Source organism: Tupaia chinensis, unplaced genomic scaffold (genome assembly GCF_000334495.1).
Source record: "Tupaia chinensis unplaced genomic scaffold, TupChi_1.0 Scaffold000058_1, whole genome shotgun sequence".
Lineage (NCBI taxonomy): Eukaryota > Metazoa > Chordata > Mammalia > Scandentia > Tupaiidae > Tupaia > Tupaia belangeri.
In genome coordinates, this window is record NW_006159516.1 from 117,555 (window position 1) to 141,637 (window position 24,083).

Genomic DNA, 24,083 nt, shown 5'->3' on the forward strand with positions numbered 1-24,083 from the left:
TGTCTCATATGTTCTTCACTTGTTTATTCTTTTTTCTTTTTATTTCTCTAAATTGCTAATTTCAAAATAACTGTCTTCAAGTTCACTAATTCTGCATAATTGAGTCTGCTGTTGAAGTTTTCTTTTGCATTTTTTGTTTTTGTCATTATATTCTTCAGTTACAGGATTTTGTCTGGTGCTTTATGATTTCTATTTCTTTATTGAGTCCATTTTGTTCCTGCATTATTTTTCTCATGTTATTTAGTTGTCTTTCTATGCTTTCTTGCATCTCATTAATGTATTTTTAAGTTTATTTATTTCTTTATTCTTTGAGAGAGGTGAGACAGAGAAAGTCCTCCACAACAGAGTCCTCCTGTCACCATCCCCCTGCCCTAGTCTCAACCAGATTGGAATGGGTGTGTGCCTGTCATGCTCAGAAAGTGCCCAGGACTTCTCCTGTGTGGGTCCAGTTGCATTGCTGCTATGACATGATTTGACTCATCCTTTTCTTTAAGATAGTTATTTTTAATTCTTTTCTAGGAAACTTGTATATCTCTATTTCTTGGGATTGATTGCTGAAGCTTATTGGTGGCATTGTTTTTATCTAATTCTTTTTTCTATATTTAGCCTTGCATTAATGTCCATGTATTTGGGATATCAAAGACTTCTTTGAGTACTTAAAGACTGGTTTGAACAGGTTAAAATCTTTACCTGGTAGATCCTTGGTCTAACATCATCTTTATGACCATGGTCAAATAAGGTTGAGAAAGTGATGCTGATGGGTCCACAGTGAAGTCCTCCATTCAAGGCCCAATTACTAAAGCATGTATCATCTCTTGTCCTGGAATGGGACTGAAGACTGCTTGGAATGTCTTCCAGAATCATGGTACATAGGGTTAGCACTGGGATGAGAGTCCACTTTAGAGCCTGTAGATGGTAGGCCATTTTACTATGTGTGAAAATTAATGTAGGTTTGTCTGGTTTCCTACGAAGGCTCTGCTGGATCACCAAATGAGGCCCTAGGAATATAGTCCTGCCCTGGTCTGTGGTTGACAGGAGTTGGAACTGAGTTGCAGTGCTTCTTCAGAAAACTTTCATGCTTGTTTCTCATGTGTGTATTTCTCCGCAGATCCCTGAGTGGGCAGTCTTACACCAGGCTGTAGTTGAGAGGGACTAGAATTGATTCACAGAATAATATATTTCAATATCTGCAGAGTGACCAAGATTAGCTGGTCAGCCTATAGAGGCACTGATGGGTCTGCCTCCTTCCAGAGGCATTTACTATTGCTGAGGGCGATGCAAGTAGGAAATTCCCTACTCTGCCACTTGCTGACATTACTTGCTAGGTGAGATTTTTTTTTTTTTAATTACCATTCTTTCCCTTGGTAGTGTGACTTGAAATTTCATTTACTACTGAATATTCCTTCCTATGGGCAGGACTGCTCTCAGGCCACAGCTGAGGAGGGCTGGAGTCACATTTCTGGGCTGTTTCAGGATTTGCTGTGGAACTTAGATTGATGTTCTGTCAGAGGCGACAGGGACCGGTATGCCTTCCCTCCAGGTCCGGGAGCAACCAAAACTCCTCTCAGTTTAATATTGAGAGGGGCTGAGGTCAAGACTCAGAGTTGTTTTGGGATCTGGGGTGGGACTGAGTGGTAAAAGGTGGAAGACAAGCAAGTCCTAGGAGTCCCCTGTAGAGAAGGCTTGATTTCAGGCCACAGTTAAAAGGAACCGGAGCTGAGATTCAGGGTGACCCCAGCATCTGCTGAGATACTGAGGTCTGTAAGCCTGCCCTGGGCACAATGGCTGTCTCACAACAGGTCTCCATGGATGCAGGACTGAACTCAGACTGCAGTTGGGGGGCTTCTAGCGCCAAGTTAAAGGACTCTTAAAAGGTCCACAGTTGAGACCCTGGTTGACAGGCCTGTCTCCTGAGACACTAGTGTGTGAATCTTCTCCTGCGCCACTTGGAAAATGATTTGAGTAGCAAGACAAAGCCCAAATGAGGGTGCAGCCAAGCCTGTAGGATGCTGAGACCATTTCCAGATCTGAAATCAGGACTGTGGTTGGCAAATTGACTACCTGAGTGCAGGTCCACTCTCTGAAAACACTGCTCCAGGGTCTTGGGCTCCACTGGGGTTTCGCAAAATTCTTCCTAAATCTCAAGACTCACACAGTCACTTTTATACATAGATGTCTGCAAAAGTATTGTTGCTGGGAGATGTGAGTATGGAACTTCTTTCTCTGCCATTTGCTGACATCACCTGGTAGGTGAGATTTTTTTTTCTCTTACTTTTGGAGAGATTTTTGCATTCACCAGAGAGACAGAGAGGCAGGAAGAGAGAAATCATCCCCTTAGGGGATGGCCATGCTACGATCCCTTCTCTTTCATTCTCCTATCAGGAGTTTGGACATTCATGCACATGCTCCCATTGTGAGTTTCAAGCAACTGGGTCTGGACCTCAAACCACAGTCAATAATGTAGGAATCCAGCACCTTAACCACAACGCCACCTGCTGCCCCCTAGATGATATTTTTAAAAATGATCTTTCTTGGAACCTGCAGATGGCATGATGGTTGTGTCACTGGACTCCTATATAGTTGACCAGATTTTGAATTCCAGACCTAGTGGTTTAAACTCTGACTGGGCCTGTGAGCGTGTGTGCATGTGTGCTCAAAATCCCAAGAAGAGAATGAAGGAGAAAGGACTGTGGCATGGTCATCCCTCTGGGGAATGATTTCTCGCTTTTCATCTCTTTCTCTTTAGCAAGCACACATGCCCTACTGCAAAAATCTTTCTCTTAAAAAAAAAATGATCTTTCTTGACTTGGAATTTTATTCACAGCTAAATATTCCTGTTAAAATACAGATAATTAGTCATGGTAAAGGATAAATAAATAAATATGATGACTAGCTAATTAATATTGTAATTTCTAGCATGACTATATACTTTGATATCTATGTTTTATCTTACCAAGATGTATTAATTTTTATCAAGGGAAACCTGAAGATTAAATCATTTGTTTAGGGACCAGCAGACAGCATAGTGGTTACATCACTGGACTCCCACATAGTGGACCATGGTTTGAGTCCCAGACCCTGTGATTTCAACTCACACCGGGCACGTGTGCATGCATTTCCAAAATCCCAGGAAGAGAATGAAGGAGAAGGAATCACAGCATGACCATTCTCCCGGGGGAAGGAGGTGATTTCTAGCTTTCTGTCTCTGTTTTTCTCTATCTCCCTGGCAAGCGCACTTGCCCTATAGCAAAAATCTCTCTTAAAAAAGTAATAATTTGTTTTAAAAATTAAACACAAGTGTTTAAGAACTAAGGAAGAAAAATTGAGAAGGTAAGTTTGGCACTGATGGCTTTTGTGCCAGTTATAATAAGTTGAAAATATAGTAACTTCTCAGAATAACTAGTGACAAATATCCATAAGTTTTAGAGCTCCTTTCATCATGTAGAAATGACATTATATGGATATGAGGAAAATAAGTTTATAATGTTAAGGATTATCAATCCAGTCTGAAAGTGGGTCCTAAATATCAAAGACACTAATAACAAGGCTTAAGTTGTAAATGTTTGTGTTTGAGGAAGTGCATAACTATTCCCCTTAGTGTCCTTTCCTTATTCATTTACTTTACACTCAGTGTAAAGTAAATTATATTCTTACCACCTCTTAATCAAACCACTTATATTCAAAGGGGGATAGGAATCATTCTAGGCAGGAAATACTTCCACTTTTTTTAAGTGTCCCTCTAATATAGCTAAAGGCCACTTATTTGCATTTCCCTCCTTGTGGATTATTTTATCACCTAAGGAAATGTATTCGATGAGTGCTGGAAGCTTCTTAAGTGGTTTAAAATTTCTTTTCATTCTTTGCAGTGGATCACTGGACATCCAAGACCATTTCACTTAGGAACAAGGAAACTTTTTTCAATTACGGTATAATTTGCAAAGTTGCACAATGTGTGCCGATGCAAGCATTTTCAGTATAAAAGAATAAATGTTTGCAAATATAAGGAAAAAATATAAAATATTTGTTTGTGATTGAGATGGAAACAAGTTAGCTACATGAATGGTCAAAACTTTATCCTCCCTTATTTTGTAGAAAATAATTTCTCAGAGGTACTGGATTGCCTAAGTAAGTGACACATTTAGTTTACTGTGTCCTTTCAGTAGAAGCCCAGTCTCCTGTATTCTGGACCTATGTAAGGAAATAACCTGATTTCAAAATAGCCCTTCTGTGAGAATTTCCTGTTCAAACCTTTTGTGACACAATGATGAGAAATCTACTTTTTCCACTCTTGACTCACTTAGTCTCCACAGGGCAGTCTGTGACGATCACAGTCATGATTTGTTCTTGACCTAGATTTGCATCTCAAAATTTCATTTTTTATTCCTCAGCTATCCCAGGCATTATGAGAATAACCTGGCCCCCCACTGAAGGATGCCCAGCTTTCTGGTGACAGAAGGTATGTGTCTCTGCTCTCTTGTCTCTCTACTAGCACCTCTCATGCTCAAAGTGATGCCACGAATGCAATAAAATTTAAGAGAACATTGATACATCTACTTTAACAATTCAAGGTTAAAACCTAAAATATAAAATATGTTTGACAATTTCATACAGTATTTTAATTATTGCCTGCAGAGAGCTAGTCAAGTGCATAAAAGCGTATTTGGGCTTGTTAATCAATGTAATGTAAAATGAAACCCATAAACATCATGAAAATAAATAATCAATTTGGATATGTTAATCAGTCCATCGTGTAGCTTTGGAGAACAATGTGGTCATTTGTTGAATGATGAAAGCAAAATAATTCCTCAATACTTATTTGGATGAAATAAGAGTAGTTTTTATTTTTAATAAAAATCAGAAGGATGTAGCTTATATAAAATGCTAAACTTAATTATAAACAACCAAAATAGTTTTTTTAATTAATTAAATATTACAAAAGGAAAAAAGTGTACCACAATAAAATGAGACTTTTGTCTAGTGATTTATTTTCCATGGTTTAAATGTCATGAGTCAGAAATAATTGTGACACAAATATAGCAATTGTGACTAAAGTAATAATCAAAATAGCTAACACTTATTGAGAACCATAATGTCAGGTTGAATAGTAAATGTTTTATATTTACCATGTTACCAAATGAGCGATTGATTTTACATGTTCTTATTCCCAGTTTGGATTAATAAACTAGGTCATTAGCCACTAGATAACTTTTTAAAGGTCACCCACTGAAAGTTTCAGAACCAAAATTAATTCTACATCTCACTGATTCCAGAGCCCATTGAATTAATTATTAAATTACATTACTCAAACTATTAGAATTACTTATACAACTAAAGCAACCTTCACTGACTCTGACAGCCATAGAGTTGTTCTGGAACTTTTAACCAAATGTCCTTCCATTAAAAAAAAAAAAAGCATCTTTCTACAATTTCATTTATAATACTATACTTTTATAATATAGCCATAAAATCAACTATCAATATTTCTATAAAAATAAGTATCTTAAACATTTTGTGGTGTTTCTAATATAGTTTAGATTATACATAAATCTATTGTGTAGTGTAATATTTTCCCACATATCACACATCTTTACATTTTTAATGATTTCTCAGAAGTTTTCATTCACTTATAAAAAAGACTATTTAATAACCCCAATTCATTTTAATAAATAAATGTTAGCTACTAACTAAAAGTAATTTAGTGCATGGAATTAATATATATGTTAATATGTTCATGCCTCATGTTTAGATCAGTCTTTACACTGATTGGATTTCAAAATTATAAAAATCGATGCACATTTTCTCTAATAGAGCCTTTTAATTTTTAATACAGGCATTCTAACAATATGGAAATATTTTTGTGGAATCAGTTTTACAATGAATTAATAAATTTTTATTTATGGACTTCTTTTCTTACTAATTTAATACCTTTCATTGTCCAGCAATAAAATTTTGTCGAATCTTTAAATAAATTATCTTTTTACCATGAGTCGTTTGTCTAAATCTTAGGAAATTAAAGCAAGAACTTTAGATTCATCTACTGTCACATGAGCACTGATACTTGGTCTCACTCACTGGTTTGACCTGCGCTACAGATGTTGTTACCTAAACCATTTACGAACCTCAGGCCAGTTAGCACAGCCTAGACCTTGAAATGCCACAGCAGCAGAGATGAATAACCAAAGAGCAATCTACTCAGAACTGAAACTGGCCAGCAACCCAAGGAGACAGCCAAGGAAACCTAAGGAAACTAAAAGCTCCATTTCAGTAACTGAACAGGAAATAACCTATGCAGAATTAATCCTTCAAAATGCTCCTCAGAATTTTCAAAGGAATGATAAAACCAACTACTGCAAAGGTAAAACATTTCATAGATCGTCAATGCAATTGCTCTAGAACTTGCTGTAGTGGTATAGAGGTGTAGAAGAGCAGAGAGTGCTTCTGTGTTTTTCATTTGTAAGGATAAGAGCTCTTAGTTCAGATCTGCTATTCTAACATAAAGTCTTAACACTATATTTTTATTTGGGAATTATTTAAAGGCATAGTCTTTGTCTAGAAGTTCAAGAAGAATTATAATTTCTGGAAATGCATTGTTGTATTCTGAGAAAATGATTGCAATTGTAGATGTGGATTTGGGATCTGGGTTTACCTACATGGTAACCTGTGCATGTAGCTTCTCTTGCTTGTAGACCTTGGAAACAACTGTGTCTGTCCTTTCTCAGTGTTTCCCTTTCTCTCCCTGCAGATATACTATATCTTCCAGAGAAGCTCATTGCTGGGATCCTGGGAATTGTCTGCTTTATCTTAGTGGTCACTGTGGTAACGGTAGTTCTTACTCCCTGTAAGTGTATATTAGAAGATTATTAAAAGGGAACTTTCCCCTCCAATGATCTCAAGTGCCTGTTGCCTGTAAACATTTGATACCAGAGAACAGAATTCTCATTTTAAGGTATATATTTGGACCCAATGTGGAAGAATTATTCTGAATTTTTCAAAAGTATAAGAGAATGTAGAGAGTATCATTTCAATTATGTACATATATTCTAACTCTATAGCTCAAAGATGTTTTAGGAAACTGAAAAGTCTCATGTTAGAAAGAAATTACTTTTCTATTATTCTTATCTGTTTACATTTAATCACATATATCTTTACAGTGTACAACATTTCTTTTTCCTTAACGAATGCCATGCGTATCAGTCAAGACAAAGATATCACTATATACATTATCATCATCAATAGCTTCTCATGTTCTTGTCAATTAAAAGTATTTTTACTTTTTTTCTTCCTCATCTCCTACCTCCCTTCCATACTAAACTTTTTTCACATTTTTTTGGTTTACAAAAGATATTAATTAAATAAAAATATGGGCAAAGCTAAAATCTAGTGACAAGTGCATTGTAATTTTCTTCTCAAACATTTTTTTTCCTCTGTCCATTCCCCCTTTTACTAAGAAAAGGTATAAACAAACTTATTTCTAAAAAAATAAATAAGTTTAAGTCTTGATTTGATCTGTTATTTGCACAAAGTCCCATAAGAATTTAATTTCTGGAGCACGGCAATGGATACTATTGTATTATTGAACTAATGCAAATAACCATTCTGCCACAGAAAAAGAATGTGCACAAATATTTTCCTATTACAAAAGAGTCAGGAAGGGAGAAAAATTTACGTTTCAATTTTAAAAAAATGAACAAATTGCTGAACTTATGAACAACTCAAAAGAAAACAAAAATCCTTAAATCTGGAAGACAAAGGATGGAAGAAAATCAGTAATGTTTTAGTCAAAAGTCATAGAATTCTATTTTACCAGTTCAGTCTCATGTAACTAATCTCTCCTTTGTTGAATTTGCGGTATTACTGTTGTCTGATCTTTCCATTTAAATGCTGGAAGTTAACATTCAACACTATTATTAATATTTCCGGACTTGTCCCTACCATTAAGTTGGCCATTATCTTGGTTGTTTTTCTCTTCTTTCTATCTTTAGTTTTCCTGGTATAGCACTCCTTTCAGAACTTCTTGAAGAGCTGGTCTGGTGTTCGTTAATTCTTTTAGGTTTTGTTTATCTGAGAATGAGTCAGGTTTTTCTTCCCCTATGAAGGATAATCTTGCCAGATATAGTATTCTGGGTTGAAATTGTTTTTCACTTAACACTTTGAATATATTTCCCATTCTTCCTTGCTTGCATTGTTTCTGATGAGAGGTCCAATGTTAGCCTGATGGGATATCCTTTCAAAGTAACTTGACATTTCTCTCTTGTCAATTTTAGCATCTTGTCTCTGTCTGGTTTTGGTCAATCTGGCTATAAGGTGTCTTGGAGAAGATCTTCTTGGGTTGATTCTATATGGAGTCCTTTGTATTTCGTGGGTCTGGATATTTGAATGCCTCTCTAGTTTTGGAAAGTTTTCTTGCAGGATTTCATGGAATAGAGTATCACTACCCTGATTAGTTTCTTCACTTTCTGGGATACTGATTATCTGGATGTTTGAGCGTCTAATGGTATCTAGTATTACTCTTATATTATTCTCATTTTTTAGGTTATTTTCTCTATCTTTTTGGTGAATTTTTCTAGGTCAGAGGTTCTATCTTCTACATCTGAGATTCTATTTTCTGCATGATCTAATTTGCTTTTAATACTTTCAAGGGAGGTTTTGATATCCTGTATTACAGCCATAATCTCTAACATTTTCATTTGATTCCTTTTTATGGTGTGCATTTTCTCTCTCAAATTGTGCAAGAACTTCCTTAATTTCTGAAATTCATTGTCTCTTTTCTCCTGCATCATCTGGAGTTCATTGTCTCTCCTCTCTTGTATCTCTGTTACCTTTGCCACAATGAGTATTTTAAATTATTTATCTGACATTTCCACAAATTCCATTATATTTTCTGTGGATGATGAAGGGCTGTTCTTTTCCTTGGAGGAGAGAGATTTTCTTGTTTTTTGTTTGTTTTGTTTTGTTTTGTATTTCTTGTGCCTCTATAGTGGTTTCTGGTCATCTAGTGGATTATACATATCTTCCTACTTTTTGGAGTTAATTCTGAGTATTAGAGATGTATGGGAGATGACCCACATTTTCTCTGCAGTTCTGTTTTCCTGATGCTCACCAAGCGAACTGTGCTTTGTTGATGGAACTGGATATTACAAAGCCATCTCAGTTTCCAAAGAACAGGTGTGCCTGGGCTGAGCTGCAGGGTTTCAACAGAGAATTCAGAGGCATGTGGGAGGAGCGAGCATGAGCTGAGAGCTCTCTGCAATTCAGTCTCCCTACTGCTCACTTTGCAATCTCTCTTCTCTGATTTTTAGTTACTTGGTAGTATATACATATTTGGCTAATTTGTTGGAGGTTTCTGCAACTATAAGTTAGTATGCTTCACTCTATCATGAGGTACTTCTCTGCTATTCTCCTCTACCACTGTGTTTTGCAACGTGGTATCCACAAAAAGAGATTTGAATTCAGATTTATGAAGATGAGTTTCTCCCTTTCTGTAGCAGTTTGTTTGGGGGGGGGTGTTTTCTATGACCCTAAAAGTATTCAGTTATTTGGCTACTGTGCACCTAGACCTGTCTAAAAACTCAGTGTGTGGAAGCTCACTCATTGGGGGTTGGGTTGGAAGGCAAGAAATTACTTTTTAAAAGTGATCAATACTTAGAAGGTGGCAAAGTTTGTTTCATATGACTTTTGAAGAATTTTTAAGTAAAACTTTCATAACTTTAAACTTGCTTGATAAAACTAAATTTATTACAGATGACTGGTTAGCAAAAGTGTACACCAAATTTAAAACTAAACTAAAATTATATGACTTACTTAGATATTGATATTTTATAAGGATTACTTTAATTTTTTTAGCTACTGTAATACTGGAGCAGAGCAATTCTTCTGTAATATCAATAATCCAGAAAGGTACGTCATGATTTTCAAAGTCTAAATATTAGCAAAGTTGATATTTTGTCTCTTTTGAAAAACTGCACTGAAATTATAATAGATTTTTAGAGTAATGGACATGATTAGGTAATTAATGTTCATAAATAATTGTAGAGAGATTTTTGCTATAGGGTGTATGCAATTCCCAGAGAGAAAGAGACAGAAATTGGGAAATCATCCTCCCTACTCTGAGGAAATAGCCAAGCTGTAATCCCTTCCCTCCATTCTCTTCTCGGGACTTGGGCATACATGCACATGCACCTGGCATGAGTTCTAAGCCACTGGGTCCAGGTCTTGAACTGCATTCAAGTATGTGGGAGTCCAGCAATGTAAGAATTACATCATCTACTGGTCCCTCATAAACAAATATTAAAGGAAGACATTCCTTTCCATCCAAAAATAACTTAAAAACTTTAAAATCAGGGTATCCACTTGGTGACATTTGGCTCAGATTTTCTACTGCCATAATATAATCACAGATAAATTATTTTTCCTTTTTTTTTTTTGGAGAGGTTTTTGCTATAGGGCGCGTGCACTCGTCAGACAGACTGAGAGAGACAGAGAGGTAGAAAGTGAGAAATCACCCCCCGGGGGGATGGACACGACACAATCCCTTCTCCATTCTCCTCTCGGGATCTTGGGCACGCACGCACACGCGCCTGGCGTGAGTTTTAAGCCACCGGGTCTGGGACGCAAACCGTGGTCGACTACGTGGGAGTCCATCAACATAGCCATTACGCTAACTGCTGGTCACAATTATTTTACTCTTAAGTAACATTTTTGTTCAGTAATTTTCAACAGGTGTAGGATATGTTTTAGTTTATTTGGTGACATATTTAAAAGATGAGCGTTAGAGTCTGACCATTTTCTGTGCTTGTGTGTATCAGAGAGTGGGTTTCGCTTGATAGGTACCAACCTCTGAGGTTACTTAGATATGTACATATGTGTCTATAAGTATGCACATATATAAACTAATATTCATTTTTAAAAATCCATATTGCTTCTGTTAGTAATGAATACTCTTTCCTCAGCATATCACTGCAGTGGTTGTCCAAAGGACTGGTTAACATATTCCAACAGTTGTTATTACATTTCTGTGGAAAAGAAAACTTGGAATGAGAGTTTGGGAGCCTGCGCTTCTAAGAACTCTAATCTGCTTTATATAGATAGTGAAGAAGAAAAGGTAAGACTATAAATGTTTCAATGGTTTTATTAATAGCTTATTTCAGTGAATATTTTATTTGTAGAATTTATCCATATTTTTGGTAGGTACTTCATAGGTACTTTGTAGGTTTATTGTCAAATCAGTAGATTCCATATTTGACTTTACAATGTTTAGTTTGTATATGTATGAGCTAGTGCACATTTAGTTATTTCCAGTCTTGCTTTTCTTGGAAACAAGGTACTCTTTCTTTTTCCTAAAATAAACTCTGCTACATTGTTTTAATGTGCATAAAGAAAGCCAACCATATCTGCTTGTGCAGATTGATCTCAAAGGGAATAAACTAATGAGTCTGAGAGTCAGATCACAAATACAAGTTTCCAGCCTCCAGCAGCCCCAGACTCGTGTGTGCTCTCCTCACTTCTTCCTCCTCCTCTAATCACAACCCTGGATTTAATATTGTAACTAAGCCTTGGGTCAGCACATGGGGAGTGGTTAAGGTGCTGGACTCCCATGTGGTCGACAGCACTTTGAGTCCCAACCTGGTTGCTCGAAACATGTATGTGTCTGCGTGCCTAAAATCCAGAGAGGAGGATGAGGTGAAGGGATCACAGTGTGACCATTCGCCCGGGGGGAGGGGAGGTGATTTCTCACTTTCTGTCTCTCTGTCTCTTTCACATTCCCTATATCAAAAATCGCTCAAAAATGATACTATAAATAAGCCTTGACCGTTTCTGAACCCTGTATCACCAATTCATGCCATAGGTATTTCTAGGACAGTCTCCTTTTACTCCCATATATTTGTGCTGTTCATCTGCTTCATTGCACTTTGCTGTAGCTGATTTTCACTGCTGTATTATGTGACTGCAACATTTGAATAACCATCTTACCCTGTGTCTCTGGTGGGGAAACTGTGTCTTCTGCCCCTAGGGACAAATAGACTTCCTGGGTGGAGCACCTGTGGTCTTGGGGTTCCTTGTCTGATCCCCACATTCATGTCCCCCAAGGGGGTCTCTTGGAGGATGGAGAAGCACATCCTCTTGCTATTTCCCCTTAGCATCTCTCCTGATACATGACGGCTGCCAGTGATACCCGCCATGCCTGGGGGAGCTGACAGGACTCCCTTTCAATACAGGGAAGTGGGGAGTGTCCCTGAGCCACTTCTTATTGCTAGTTTGGGTGCAGAGAACAACAGGCCTAAGTTACTTTCTTCTGTTGGGGAAGAAAGAGACTCACTCAGGCACTGTCTACCCATAAACATGGGATCCCAAACCATTCACCTTACTTTTCCCTGCTTTAGGCTTTGGGATTGCTCCTTTGCTTGTGTTTTTTTTTAATCAGTTCCAGGGTCACAGTTGCATTAAGTGAGAGTCCTGGGTCTGTGTCACCCCTGCAGGGTCATTTGTATTCCACCAATGCAGAAGCAATAAATTGCGGCTTATCTGCTTTCAGAAGAGTGTGGAGCCCAGAAAACTAAATATTTGGTTTCTATGTCATTTATTTCTTGAATGGGAACCCCTTAATTTACTTCCAAACTCCAAAATCTGAAAAAATAGCCAAAAAATATATTGATGTTGCCACAGTATCTGTAGAAATGAAAGTCCAGTATATGGAAACTTAATCAAATCCTTACCATGTTTTTTTGGTCAGCATGAGCAACCAGTAAATTACATGAATCACAGTTTTCCTTATTATCATAAGAATTTTCAAAGTACAAATACATAAGAGTTCATCTGAAATAAAAATTACAAACGTGTATGCAAAAAGTGAATTTCAGCTTTAATATAATGTTTTATTTATTATGGAATCTATAGATTATAGAGTCGAGTTTAATAGATTCTTTCAGAAATTGGGGCTCCTATGAATGAATGCACTGCTTACCTTTTAAAATATATTAAAAGCTTTCATAATGATCATTTAAATAAAAATTAATTACTTTTTGTAGGAATTGCTGGGGTCCTTAATGCCTGCATCATGGATTGGAGTTTTTCGTGAGAGCAAGGATCATCCCTGGTTATTGACAAATGGCTCACCCTTCAAACTCAAGTATGTTTCTTTGAATGATGCTATATATGGGAAGAAAATACGAAAGAAAGAAAAATTCAGAGCACTCTATTAGCAAGTTTAAGTTGAAGAAAGATGTAGAAGTAGTGAAATGTTAATATTAATACCAAACAAAAGACTACTCAATTTTGATAATAACCAATTCTTAGGGAAATTATAGAAAATAGTCATATATTTCCTTAATTTTAAATTATATGGGAAAATTATTATTTCTTGGATAATCTTCTTAAATATAACAGAATTGTCCCTTTTTCTCCACTACAGGATAATGGAATCACCTGGTGCACATAACTGTGCCATGCTCTCCTTCACAGATCTTCTATCATCTACTTGTGAACTTACACACACCTACAGCTGTAAGCATGAGCTTCAGAAATAATACATGTACATTTGGAATGTCAGGCAATGCTATTGATCATAGAAATAGGGATGTGATTGTGTAAGTCTGAAAATAAAGTATATTATTAAATTTATTTTCAAAAAGCTATTGAAGTATGGGAACCAGCAGTTAGCGTAATGGCTATGTCGCTGGACTCCCACGTAGTCGACCGCGGTTCGCGTCCCGGACCTCGTGGCTTAAAACTCACGCCAGGCGCGTGTGCGTGCGTGCCCAGGATCCCGAGAGGAGAATGGAGGAGAAGGGATTGCAGCGTGACCATCCCCCCTGGGGGGTGATTTCTCGCTTTCTGACTCTAATGTCTCTCTCTGTCTGTCTGGCAAGCGCACACGCCCTATAGTGAAAATCTCTCCAAAAAAAAAAAAGCTATTGAAGTATAATAGACTCCAAAAACTACAGATATTAGTTCTGTGTCTGGCAGTTTTTTCTCAACATTATACGTGTGGCATTCCACCTTTACAGAAGTTTGCATGTCACATGATTTAGTTTCTATAAATGATCAAGAAGAGGCAAACTCACAGGGACAGAAAGGGGATTAGTGGTTTCCTATGGCTGTGGGGAGGTTAATAGTGACTACTAACAGGTGCAGTGTTTCATTCGGAGTGATGGAACTTTCCTAAGTCTTGAAAGTTTGGTATTGTAACACTGTTACCACCTTAAAAATCACTGATTTATACACTTTAAATAGATATAATTTATACTTGTACATCACACTTCAATAAACTATTAAGAAATAAACTCTGCTGAGATTATGTTTAGGACTGCATTAAATCATTTAAATAATTTTAAAACTTGGTTATTTTTATAATTTTGACTTCTATTGAATAACTATGGCTTTCAATGTATTGTTTTTTTAAAAGTCCAGTCTGATTTTGTATATTTTAGTATTGAAGTTTTACAGAAATACAGGTATTCCCACACACACATATACAATTTTTTAAGAGGTTTTTGCTATAGGAAGTGTGTGCTCACCAGAAAGACAGAGAAAGACAGAGAGACACTAAGCGAGAAATCATCCCCCAGGGGGGATGGTCATGCCCAGAGACCTTCAACCTATGGGATCTGATGCTCTGTCCTGGTAGTGTCTGCTGCAGAATTGTTTGTTTGCTACATGTGTGCCAAAAAAAAATAAACCTCTACATTTGGTAGTGTAAACAGGGCATACTGTTTTGTACTTATTTTTTTAAGTAGGAGGAGTAACTCTGAAAGAATCATAAAAAAGTATGGTATGGTAAATTCACAATTCACAACTAGTAATAAATCACTTATTGTCAACTAGGATGTGCTGTACATAATTATGCCTGCTGTATACATTGGACGACCTGCAGCACAGTGGGCTTGTCTGCACCAGCGTTCCCACACACACATTAATAATGCACTATATTAAAACTCTATGATAGCTGTGATATCAGTAGTCCACAGGAATGCTTCAGCTCCATTATCATCTTTCTTTACAGTTTATTCATTTTTTCCATGAGAGAGACAGAGAGAGGCAGGCATCCTCCAACAGATTCTTCATACCATATCTACCTCCAGCATCAGCCAGAACACATACCCATGTGCCTGGCATGTAGACTATAGTTGTGGGGTGTAACCCAGGACCTTCTCCTATGGGGAACCTTTGCAGAGTGTTGTGCTCTGCTGCACCAACTGGCCCTCCATTAGAGTAAACAGAGACTACCTTTGTATGTGCGGTCTGCCGTTGACTGAAAAGTCCTTATTTGGCACACAACTATATTTTGGTCTTTATCCGTAAGTGAAAGAAGTGCCTTGTTGGGACAGAAAATGGTCATTTTAAAATATAGCCATGGGTTTAGGACCAGCAGATGGGGTAATGGTTACGTCGCTGGACTCCCACATGGTTGACTGTGGTTCAGGTCCCGGACCCAAACCTTAAAATGCCAGGTGAATGTACACACAAGCCCAAAATCCCAAGAAGAAAACAGAGAAGGGATTGTGACATGGTCATTCCTCTAGGGAGATGATTTCTCACTTTCCGTCTCCCTCTCTCTTTGTCTCTCTGGCAAGTGAATGTGTCCTATAGTAAAAATATCTCTAGGGAACCAGCAGTTAGCGTAATGGCTATGTCGCTGGATTCCCACGTAGTCGACCGCGGTTCGTGTCCCGGACCCAGTGGCTTAAAACTCACGCCGGGCGCGTGTGCGTGCGTGCCCAAGATCCCGAGAAGAGAATGGAGGAGAAGGGATTGCGGCGCGACCATCCCCCCTGGGGGGTGATTTCACGCTTTCTGTCTCTATGTCTCTCTCTGTCTGTCTGGCGAGCGCACGCACCCTACAGTGAAAATCTCTCCAAAAAAAAATAATAATATCTCTTAAAAAATATAAATATATAGTCTTGGATTTAAATCATAATTTTTCTATTTATAAAAAATTATTGAATTGTTCAGCATCATATGATTTTTATATTTTTGTTTGTAAGTAAATATATAAATAAAATGTCATTAAAATAAAATTGTCATTTAATTTGTATTAAATATTACCAAATTTTGAGCTCTTTTTCTTCATTTTCTTATGTTTTCACATTAAATGGGTTTATTGTTCACTTTCCACTCTATGAACATGTTAATTTTATAATCTTTGAATTTTTTTTTAGTTATTGCCCTGCATTTGCAGCACACATTCTGTTCACTAAAGTCAAACAAATGGCTTGACAAGGAGGAGATTTAACTACCCATTCCATATATGCATGCTGTGTCTTTCCAAAATTCTTGTTGAAACTCAGTCCCCGTTGTGGCTGTATTAAGAGATGAGTCTTTTGGGAAGTGATTTGTCCTGAAGGTTCTGCTGAAATGAATGGATTAGTGTCTCATAAAGGGCTAAAGCCTTGAGCCCTTTAGTCCTTCTACCTTCTGTTATGTGAGGACACACCACAAAGTGCCATCGTGGAAGAGGGAAAGAAAAGAACAGCTCTGCCCAGACTAGAGACCTCATGGCTTCTTGATTTTGGATTTTCTACCTCCAGAACTGAGAAATAAATTTATAATGTTTATTATTGTGTTAATCTGTGGTATTTTGTTATTACAGTACAAATGGTCTAGAGCAACCTTAATTTACTGCTTAGGCAGAATTTTCTTACTTGATTCTAATATGAATAAACATTTTTAAAATCGAGGGCCAGCCCCATAGGCAATGATAGCAGTTTGAATCCTAACCTGAGTGGCTTGGAAAACACAGTGGAAGGCCAGCCAATGGGATGGTGGTTAAAGTGGGTGGCTTCAACACAGTCAAACACATGGTTCGATTCCCAGACCCAATGACTTGGGAAACATGCTGGGTATGTGTGTCCAATTTTTCTTGAGGAAAAAAGATAAATGATTGTGGCCATACCTCTGTAAGGGTGCTTTCTCATTTTACCTCTCATTCTGTCTGTGTGTCTTTCTCTCTCTGGCAAATGTCCATACCCTCTGACAAATTAAAGGAAAAGAAGAGAACATAGAAAAGAAAAGAACACTAAGCATGTGTGTGTGTGTGTGTGTGTATGTGTGTGTGTGTACTTTGAATTCCAAAAGGATAGAGAAATAGATAAGAAGGAATTGGAGTGTGACCATGTCCCATTGGGGAATGCTTTTTCCTCTCTGTCTCTTTGTCTCTTTCTCTGTCTCTCTAGTGAGCACACATGCTCTTTGACAATTAAAGAGAGGCTTTTTTATATTTTATTTACTAAATATTTATTTACTTATATATACATAAATTATTTTCATCAACTATTCTTTCCATTTTCATATTCAAGTTTTCAACTGAAATAAGGTGTTTTTTTAAAGGATTATTTCAGGTAATAGCAGATGATGTAAAGGTTACATCACTTGATTTCCATGTAGTCAGTTGTGGTTCAAGTCCTGAATCTAGTGGCTTGAAACTCATGCTAAGTGTGTGTATGTGCATGCCCAAAATCCCAAGAGGAGAGTAGAGGAAAAGGGACTGTGGCAGGGTAATTTCTCATTTTATGTCTCTCTGTCTCTCCAGTGAGTACACATGTCTTATAACTAAGTAGCTCTATTAAATTTTTTTTTATAATTATAATTATTTTTAATTTGAACATAATGAGATACAGAGAGAGGGAAAGTGAGAAAGCGTCACCAGGTTCTGGACTAAACCATATTCAGTCATATGGGAGTCCAGCACCTTAACCATCATGCCACTTACTGCCCCCTAAATTAAGTTTTTTATCTTTAGAGAATCCCTAATATTTCCTTAACTAAAGCAAGTTGATAACTACTTCTTTTCATTTTTAAAAGATTCTTGAAAATATATTTGTTTGCCTTTATATGAAAGAACAATTTCACTTGTTATTAACTTTTTTTTAAAGAATTATTTTATTTTATTTATTCATTCATTTATTTTCATTTGGCCAGAGAGAGACACAGAAAGTGAGAGAGAGGGGAAGTGAGAAAGCAAGCCACCAGGTCCGTAACTCAAACCGTGGTTGGTCATGTGGGAATATCCAGCACCTTAACCACCACGCCACCTGCTGGTCCCAACTTGTTATTAACTTCTATATTCATCATTCTTAATACAAAATAAATTTATTCCTAACAAGTATAAGTATATACTTATACATGAATATTTAAATAATGTAGTATATGAAAATAAAGTATAATTCTAGAAGGCATTGCATAACCAGACAAAATCAGCAATTGCTGAAGAATCAAAAGTTAATCCAGATGCAAATTCAAAAATTTGCATTTAAACTGAATCGTTCTATATTTTGCAAAGATAAATATGTGGATTTGCTTGAACTTAGTCTTAGAAACTATGAGGAAGTGAAGTGAACATCCTTAGGAATAACCAGCAGGTGGCATAGTGGTTAAGGTGCTAGACACTCCCACATGGTTAATCATGGTTTGAGTCCTGGACCTGGTGGCTTGTTTTCTCACTTTCTCTCTCACTCTCTCTGTGTCTCTCTGGTCAAATTAAAATTAATTATATTTTTTAGAAAGAAATAACAGGCAGCTATCGCCCACCCTTTCCCTTGATACAAGATAAGAAACTAAGAACAGAATTCTATTTGAAATAAACCAGATAACAGACATTTGAAGTTTTGTGTTATTTGATGCTCATATGTCTTTTTACTTCCAATATAAAGGTCTAGTTTTTTTGACCTCCTCATTTACTCATTAACTAAGATATTTTATAAGTTAATTTTCTTCTACTTACATTGACTTGGGCTTTTGGTTTTCATAGCAAATATTACTTTAAAAAGAAGTCAAATAGTCATGACTGAATTGAATCAGGTAATTACATAATGAGAAGTGATTTGATATTTCAATCTGTGGCATGGTGATAAAGTTCAACATATTTAATATTTTTATTTTTTCCAGACCCATTTATTTTTATCAGATGAATCTGAATAACTGATTTTCAAAAAATAAACTTGAATCAAGGATTTTTAAGAAAGAGGTAGAGAAATTAAGAAGATATGTTTGGGAATGGACAGTGATTGTGCTAGCTGGAATAAAGTTGAAGATTAGTTCCTCAGAATAATTAGCAAAAAAAATCATTAAATATTTATTAGATAATAGAAATAAGATTTTATTTTTTGCCATCATGATAGAAATGTGTAAAAAGGATATAGAAAAAGAAGTACACAATGCTAAGGATTAGCAATCTTGTATAAAATAGAACATGGGGACCAGCAGATGATGTAATGGTTTTGGCACTTGACTCCCACTTAGCGGACCGCGGTTTGAGTTCTGGACCTGGTGGCTTAAAATATGCCTGGCAGGGGGACCAGCAGTTGACGTGATGACTGTGTCACTGGATTTCCGTATAGTCGACCATGGTTCGAGTCCTGGATCCAGTAGCTTAAACTCACGTCAGGCGGGTGTGCATGCACGCCCAAGATCCTGAGAAGAGAATGGAGGGGAAGGGATTGCAGCATGGCCATCCCCGGAGGGGGCGGGGGGCGGTGATTTCTCGCTTTCTGTCTCTCTGTGTATCTCAGTTTTTCTGGTGAGTGCATGTGCCCTATAGCAAAATAACTCAAAAAAACTAAAAAAAACCCCCGCATCTCCCAAAACCCTAGAGAAGAGTGGAGAAGAAGGGATTGTGGTGTGGCCATCCTCACTGGAGTAAGTAGGGTGATTTCTCACTTTCTGTCTCTTTCTGGTGAGCACGTGTGCCCTATAGCAAGAAAATCTCTCTTTAAAATAAAATAGAACTTTAACATCTAAAAAACTCAAGGTTTGAGTTTCTGGCATTTATCTTGAGATGGAAACAAGTCAACTACATAGATAGTAAAGTTTCTACACCCTCCTTGTCTTGTAGTAAATGTAGACAATTTTTCAGAGTCACTTGAATATGGACAAATTGATACACTAGTTGTTGGAAGTCTTTTTCACATTCTAGAGGCCTGTGATGAGATAAACTTTCTTCAAATTAGCCAAGTGTGAGAATTTCCTGTTTAAACTGTAAGTGTCACACATATAAGAATGCTAATTTTTTCTTTTACTCTGGTCTCATTCTGACCCTTCACTGGGCAGTCTGTGAAGATCACAGGGAATTTCTGATACTTGAGAGAGGAGACTGGCCTTGCTACTAAAAGCTACATGACTTTATGGTAAATGAAGGTATGTGTTGCTGCTCTTTGATTCTCTGCCTACCTTATTCAGAGTAAAGTTACAATACTAGATGCTGTGCAAGTGAGGTAGAACTAGTATACAACAAGCAAAATAGAACACTAGTTTATTTATTTGAATAATTTGGGGAATAAAAGAAGCCTAAAATAGGTGATATGTTTCAGGATTTCTTAAGAGTTTTCATTTTTATTCTTTATTCTTAAATTATTGCCTGTGGAGAATTAGTCAAATGCACAAAAATATGATGTTTAACTTTGTTTATCAATATATTTTAAAGTAAAACCCAGAAACACCAGGTTAATGAAGAACTATAATCTCATTTTGTAATCAGTTCAGGTGTAATAATACCTTTAGCTTAGCCTTTAAAAATAGATTTTTTTTTATAATGAGTGTATCGAATCATGGAAGTCAAATCTAATTCTTCACAAACTCACGTCGATTATATAAAAGTAGTTTTTATTTTTAACAAAGACAAGTGACTTCTATAAAATGTAATCTTAAGTATATACAATTGAAAGATATAAAAAGAACTGAGACAACATTTTTTAAAAGATGCGTCAAAATGATACGAGATGCATACTTTATTAATTATTTCATATAATTCTAATATGAATTAGAAATAGTAAAATGCTTATAGTGTTAACAGTAATTAAAATAGTTAATATTTATTGTCGATTTTCAACTGCTATTTTGTGTATTTTTATACACGATATTTTATAAAATATTATTCCTGTTCTAGATTAATAAACTTGGTTATTAGTTACTAAGTAACTTTTTTAAGGAGGCTTATTTTAAGTTTCACAGTCATAATTCTAAATCTCACAGACTGCAGAGTTGACTGAATTATTAAATGATATTAACTGAATTATTACAAGTATATGACTAAAGTGACCCTCATTGACTTTAACAACAATAGGACCTTTTGAAACTAAGTTAGCAGTGTGTTCCCATAGATAGTCTACTCTCACTTATCATTTGATGATTTCATGTTTTAGCCATTAAATCAATTGTCAACTACTTCTGTAAAATGTTTCTAAAATCTTTTTTGTTTGTTTTTGAAGAACCTCCACACTGTTTTCCATAAAAACTGTACTAATTTATATTCCCCTAAAGTGCCAGAGAGTTCCTCTTTCTCCACAACAGTGTTCACACTTTTTATTCTTTTTGTGCTTGTTTGTTGGTTGGTTGGTTTTTAGAATAGCCATTCTAATGGTAGTCAGGTGTATTGATATCTCATTGTAAGTATCAATTAATATTTTCCTGGTGATTAGTGATATCTAATATTTTTTCATGTTCTCGTTGTCCTTTATACATTTTTTTTGAGAGGGTTTTTTTTCCATTTTTTTTTGAGTGGTTTTTTTTTTTTTTTTTTTTTTTTTTTTTTTTTGCTATAGTGCGCCTGTGCTCGGCAGACAGACAGAGAGAGACAGAGAGACAGAAAGTGAGAAATCATCCCCCAGGGGGGGTGGCCATGCCACAATCCCTTCTCCTCCATTCCCCTCTCAGGATCTTGGGCATGCATGCACACGTGCCCAGCGTGAGTTTAAGCCACCAGGTCCGGGACTCCAACCGCAGTCGGCTACGGGGGAATCCAGAGACAGAGCCATTATGCTAACTGCTGGTCCCTACATCTTCTTTTGAGAAAAGTGTCTATTCTGCTCAAGTGCCCATTTTTTAATCAGACTATTTGTTTTTTTGTTTGTGAGCTGATTGCATTCCTTGTATATTTTGGTTACTAATCCCTTCTCCGTGTATAACGGGAATCTGCTCTCCCTTCTGCTGATAGTCTCTTTACTCTGTTCATTTTCTCTTCTGTACAGAAAGCTTTTAGTTTAATATAATCTCTCTCCTGTGTTTTTTCTTTAGTTGTCTATGCTTTTGAGGCAATATTTTAAAAACTCCTTGCCTACATCAATGTCCGGAAGCATTTTCTCTGTTTTCTTCCAGAAATTTTAGGGCTTCAGGTCTTATGTTTAAGTCTACATTTTCATTTCATTTTTTAAAAATATTACCTGAGGGCATGTGTGTGCCCAGGGACAGATGGAGAGACATGAAGAAGAGAGAGAAAGAGAGAAAAAGCACCCCAGGATGAAGTGTGGTAAGATGATAATTCCTTCTCCTCCTTTTCTCTATCCTGTTGGGATTTTGGTCATGTATACACATATGCCCCGCAGGTTTTACAAGCCAATGGAGCTGGGATGCAAAATACAATTATCAATATGGGATCTGGCTCCCTGAACCATTAGACTAGAGAGCTAGATCTCGAGTTAATTTGTGTACCTGGTAAATGGTAGGTATTTAGTTTTCTTTTACTGCATATGGTTATCCAGTTGTTGCAGCATCATTTATTGAAGAAAATGTCCTTTCCCCACTGGAATCAATCTAGATGCCAGAAAAATGTATTATATATACATAACAGCAGTCATTTGAGGAAACGTGGGTGACCTTGCAGGAAATAGTGCTAAGTGACATAAGCCAGGCACTGAAGGACTGCCTTATGTTCTTACTTACTAGTGAAAGCTAAAACCTTCAGTTGCATGAAGGTGGAGTACATTCCAGAAATAGGAAGGGGAAGGGCCTTGGGTGAATAGAGAGAACATGGTTGACGTGTACAAAAGTGAAGGTGGACATGTGGGACAAGTTTGGAATACAATACTGCACTAGTCTAATATTCCTAACCATTCAGTGTATTCTTTCAGAGAGTCAGACAAGTAGATTTTGAATGTATATACACAACACTGAGTGGTAATGAGTGCACAAGATGGTAGATATCATTATTGCCATGATCGAATAAGGCACAATAGAAATATTTTTCGAAAAACTGCACTGTATTTCATGAATATGTACAAATATTTCATGCAAGTTAAGAATTATAATATTTTTAAAAAGTGTTTAATGGTTAAATTTTCCAAATACAAATTTTTTTTTAAATGTTTAATAATTTCTTAGAACTTGGGACCAGCAGTTGGCGTAATGGTATGTCGCTGGACTCCCATAGAGTTGGCCATAGTTTGAGTCCCAGACCCGGTGGCTTAAACTCACACTGGGCGCATGTGCATGCATGCTCAAAATCCCAAGAGGAGAATGGAGGAGAAGGGATTGTGGTATAGCCACCCCCCCCAGAAGATAATATTTCCCTTTCTGTCTCTCTCTGTCTTTCTGGTGAGTGCACGTGTACTATAGCAAAAAACTCTCCAAAAAAAAAAAGAAAAAGAAAAACAGAAAAAATGTCATGACTTTTCCAACAACCCAATAAATCTATATATCTTTGAATAAGGTGGTTGAATAAGACCATCTTATTTGAATAAGATAGTTTAGACTGGTTAGGGCTGGCCCTGTGATGTTGGAAGGCTTGGAAACTAGATACAAAAACTGGGTCAATCGCACTGCTTGGTTTATAGGGTGGGCGGGGTCTGTAAAAAAAAAAAAAAAAAAAAAAAAAAAAAAAAACCTCTCAAAAATAATAATTTCTCAGAACTCTTAAACAATTCAAAATAAAAGATTATTTGATGATATCTCATGCCCTTACAATAAATCACTGTATGGACAGCAGGTGACATGGTGGTTAAGCGTGCCGGACTCCCACATAGCCAACCATGATTCGACTCCTGGACCTGGCAGCTTGCTTTCTCACTTTCCCTCTCTCATTCTCTCTCTCACTCTGTCCTTTTCTGGTCAAACTAAAATAAATAAATAAAGTTAAATAAAATAATTCGAAAGTAAATAAGTAAGTAAATGTAGGTCACTAAAAGTATTTAAATAAAAAATTATGATATATGTTAACATTGCTACATGCCCACCTTTAGATGACTTAATCTTTTTTTTTTTTTTCCTTTTTTTTTTTATTATCATAATCTTCTTTATATTACATTGGATTACATATAACTTTACATTGACTTCCATTGCTTTTTCAAAAGGGAATGCCATGCATGTCAGTCAATACAGAG

At 36.5% G+C, this 24,083-nt stretch overlaps 2 protein-coding genes across 3 annotated transcripts in view; both read left to right on the forward strand.

Moving 5' to 3' along the window:
• The first annotated feature begins 4,387 nt into the window (after nucleotides 1-4,387).
• On the forward strand, nucleotides 4,388-16,509 carry LOC102494129 (NKG2-A/NKG2-B type II integral membrane protein-like). Its single transcript, XM_014592444.2, has 8 exons — nucleotides 4,388-4,456; nucleotides 6,007-6,355; nucleotides 6,743-6,838; nucleotides 9,844-9,897; nucleotides 10,950-11,101; nucleotides 13,026-13,126; nucleotides 13,409-13,500; nucleotides 16,155-16,509. The coding sequence occupies exons 2-8, from the start codon at nucleotides 6,169-6,171 to the stop codon at nucleotides 16,226-16,228; spliced, it is 756 nt and encodes a 251-aa protein (XP_014447930.2). The 5' UTR covers nucleotides 4,388-4,456; nucleotides 6,007-6,168; the 3' UTR covers nucleotides 16,229-16,509.
• A 3,488-nt stretch (nucleotides 16,510-19,997) lies between these two features.
• LOC106736213 (NKG2-C type II integral membrane protein) overlaps nucleotides 19,998-24,083 on the forward strand; it is a 16,288-nt gene continuing 12,202 nt past the window's right edge. Inside the window, exon 1 of one of the 2 annotated variants that reach the window (XM_027776496.1) lies at nucleotides 19,998-20,127. The gene's annotated coding sequence lies outside the window, so the exon portion shown is untranslated. Of the gene's footprint in view, nucleotides 20,128-22,176; nucleotides 22,235-24,083 lie in introns of those variants that run through there. The other variant, XM_014592445.2, reaches the window with a different exon arrangement.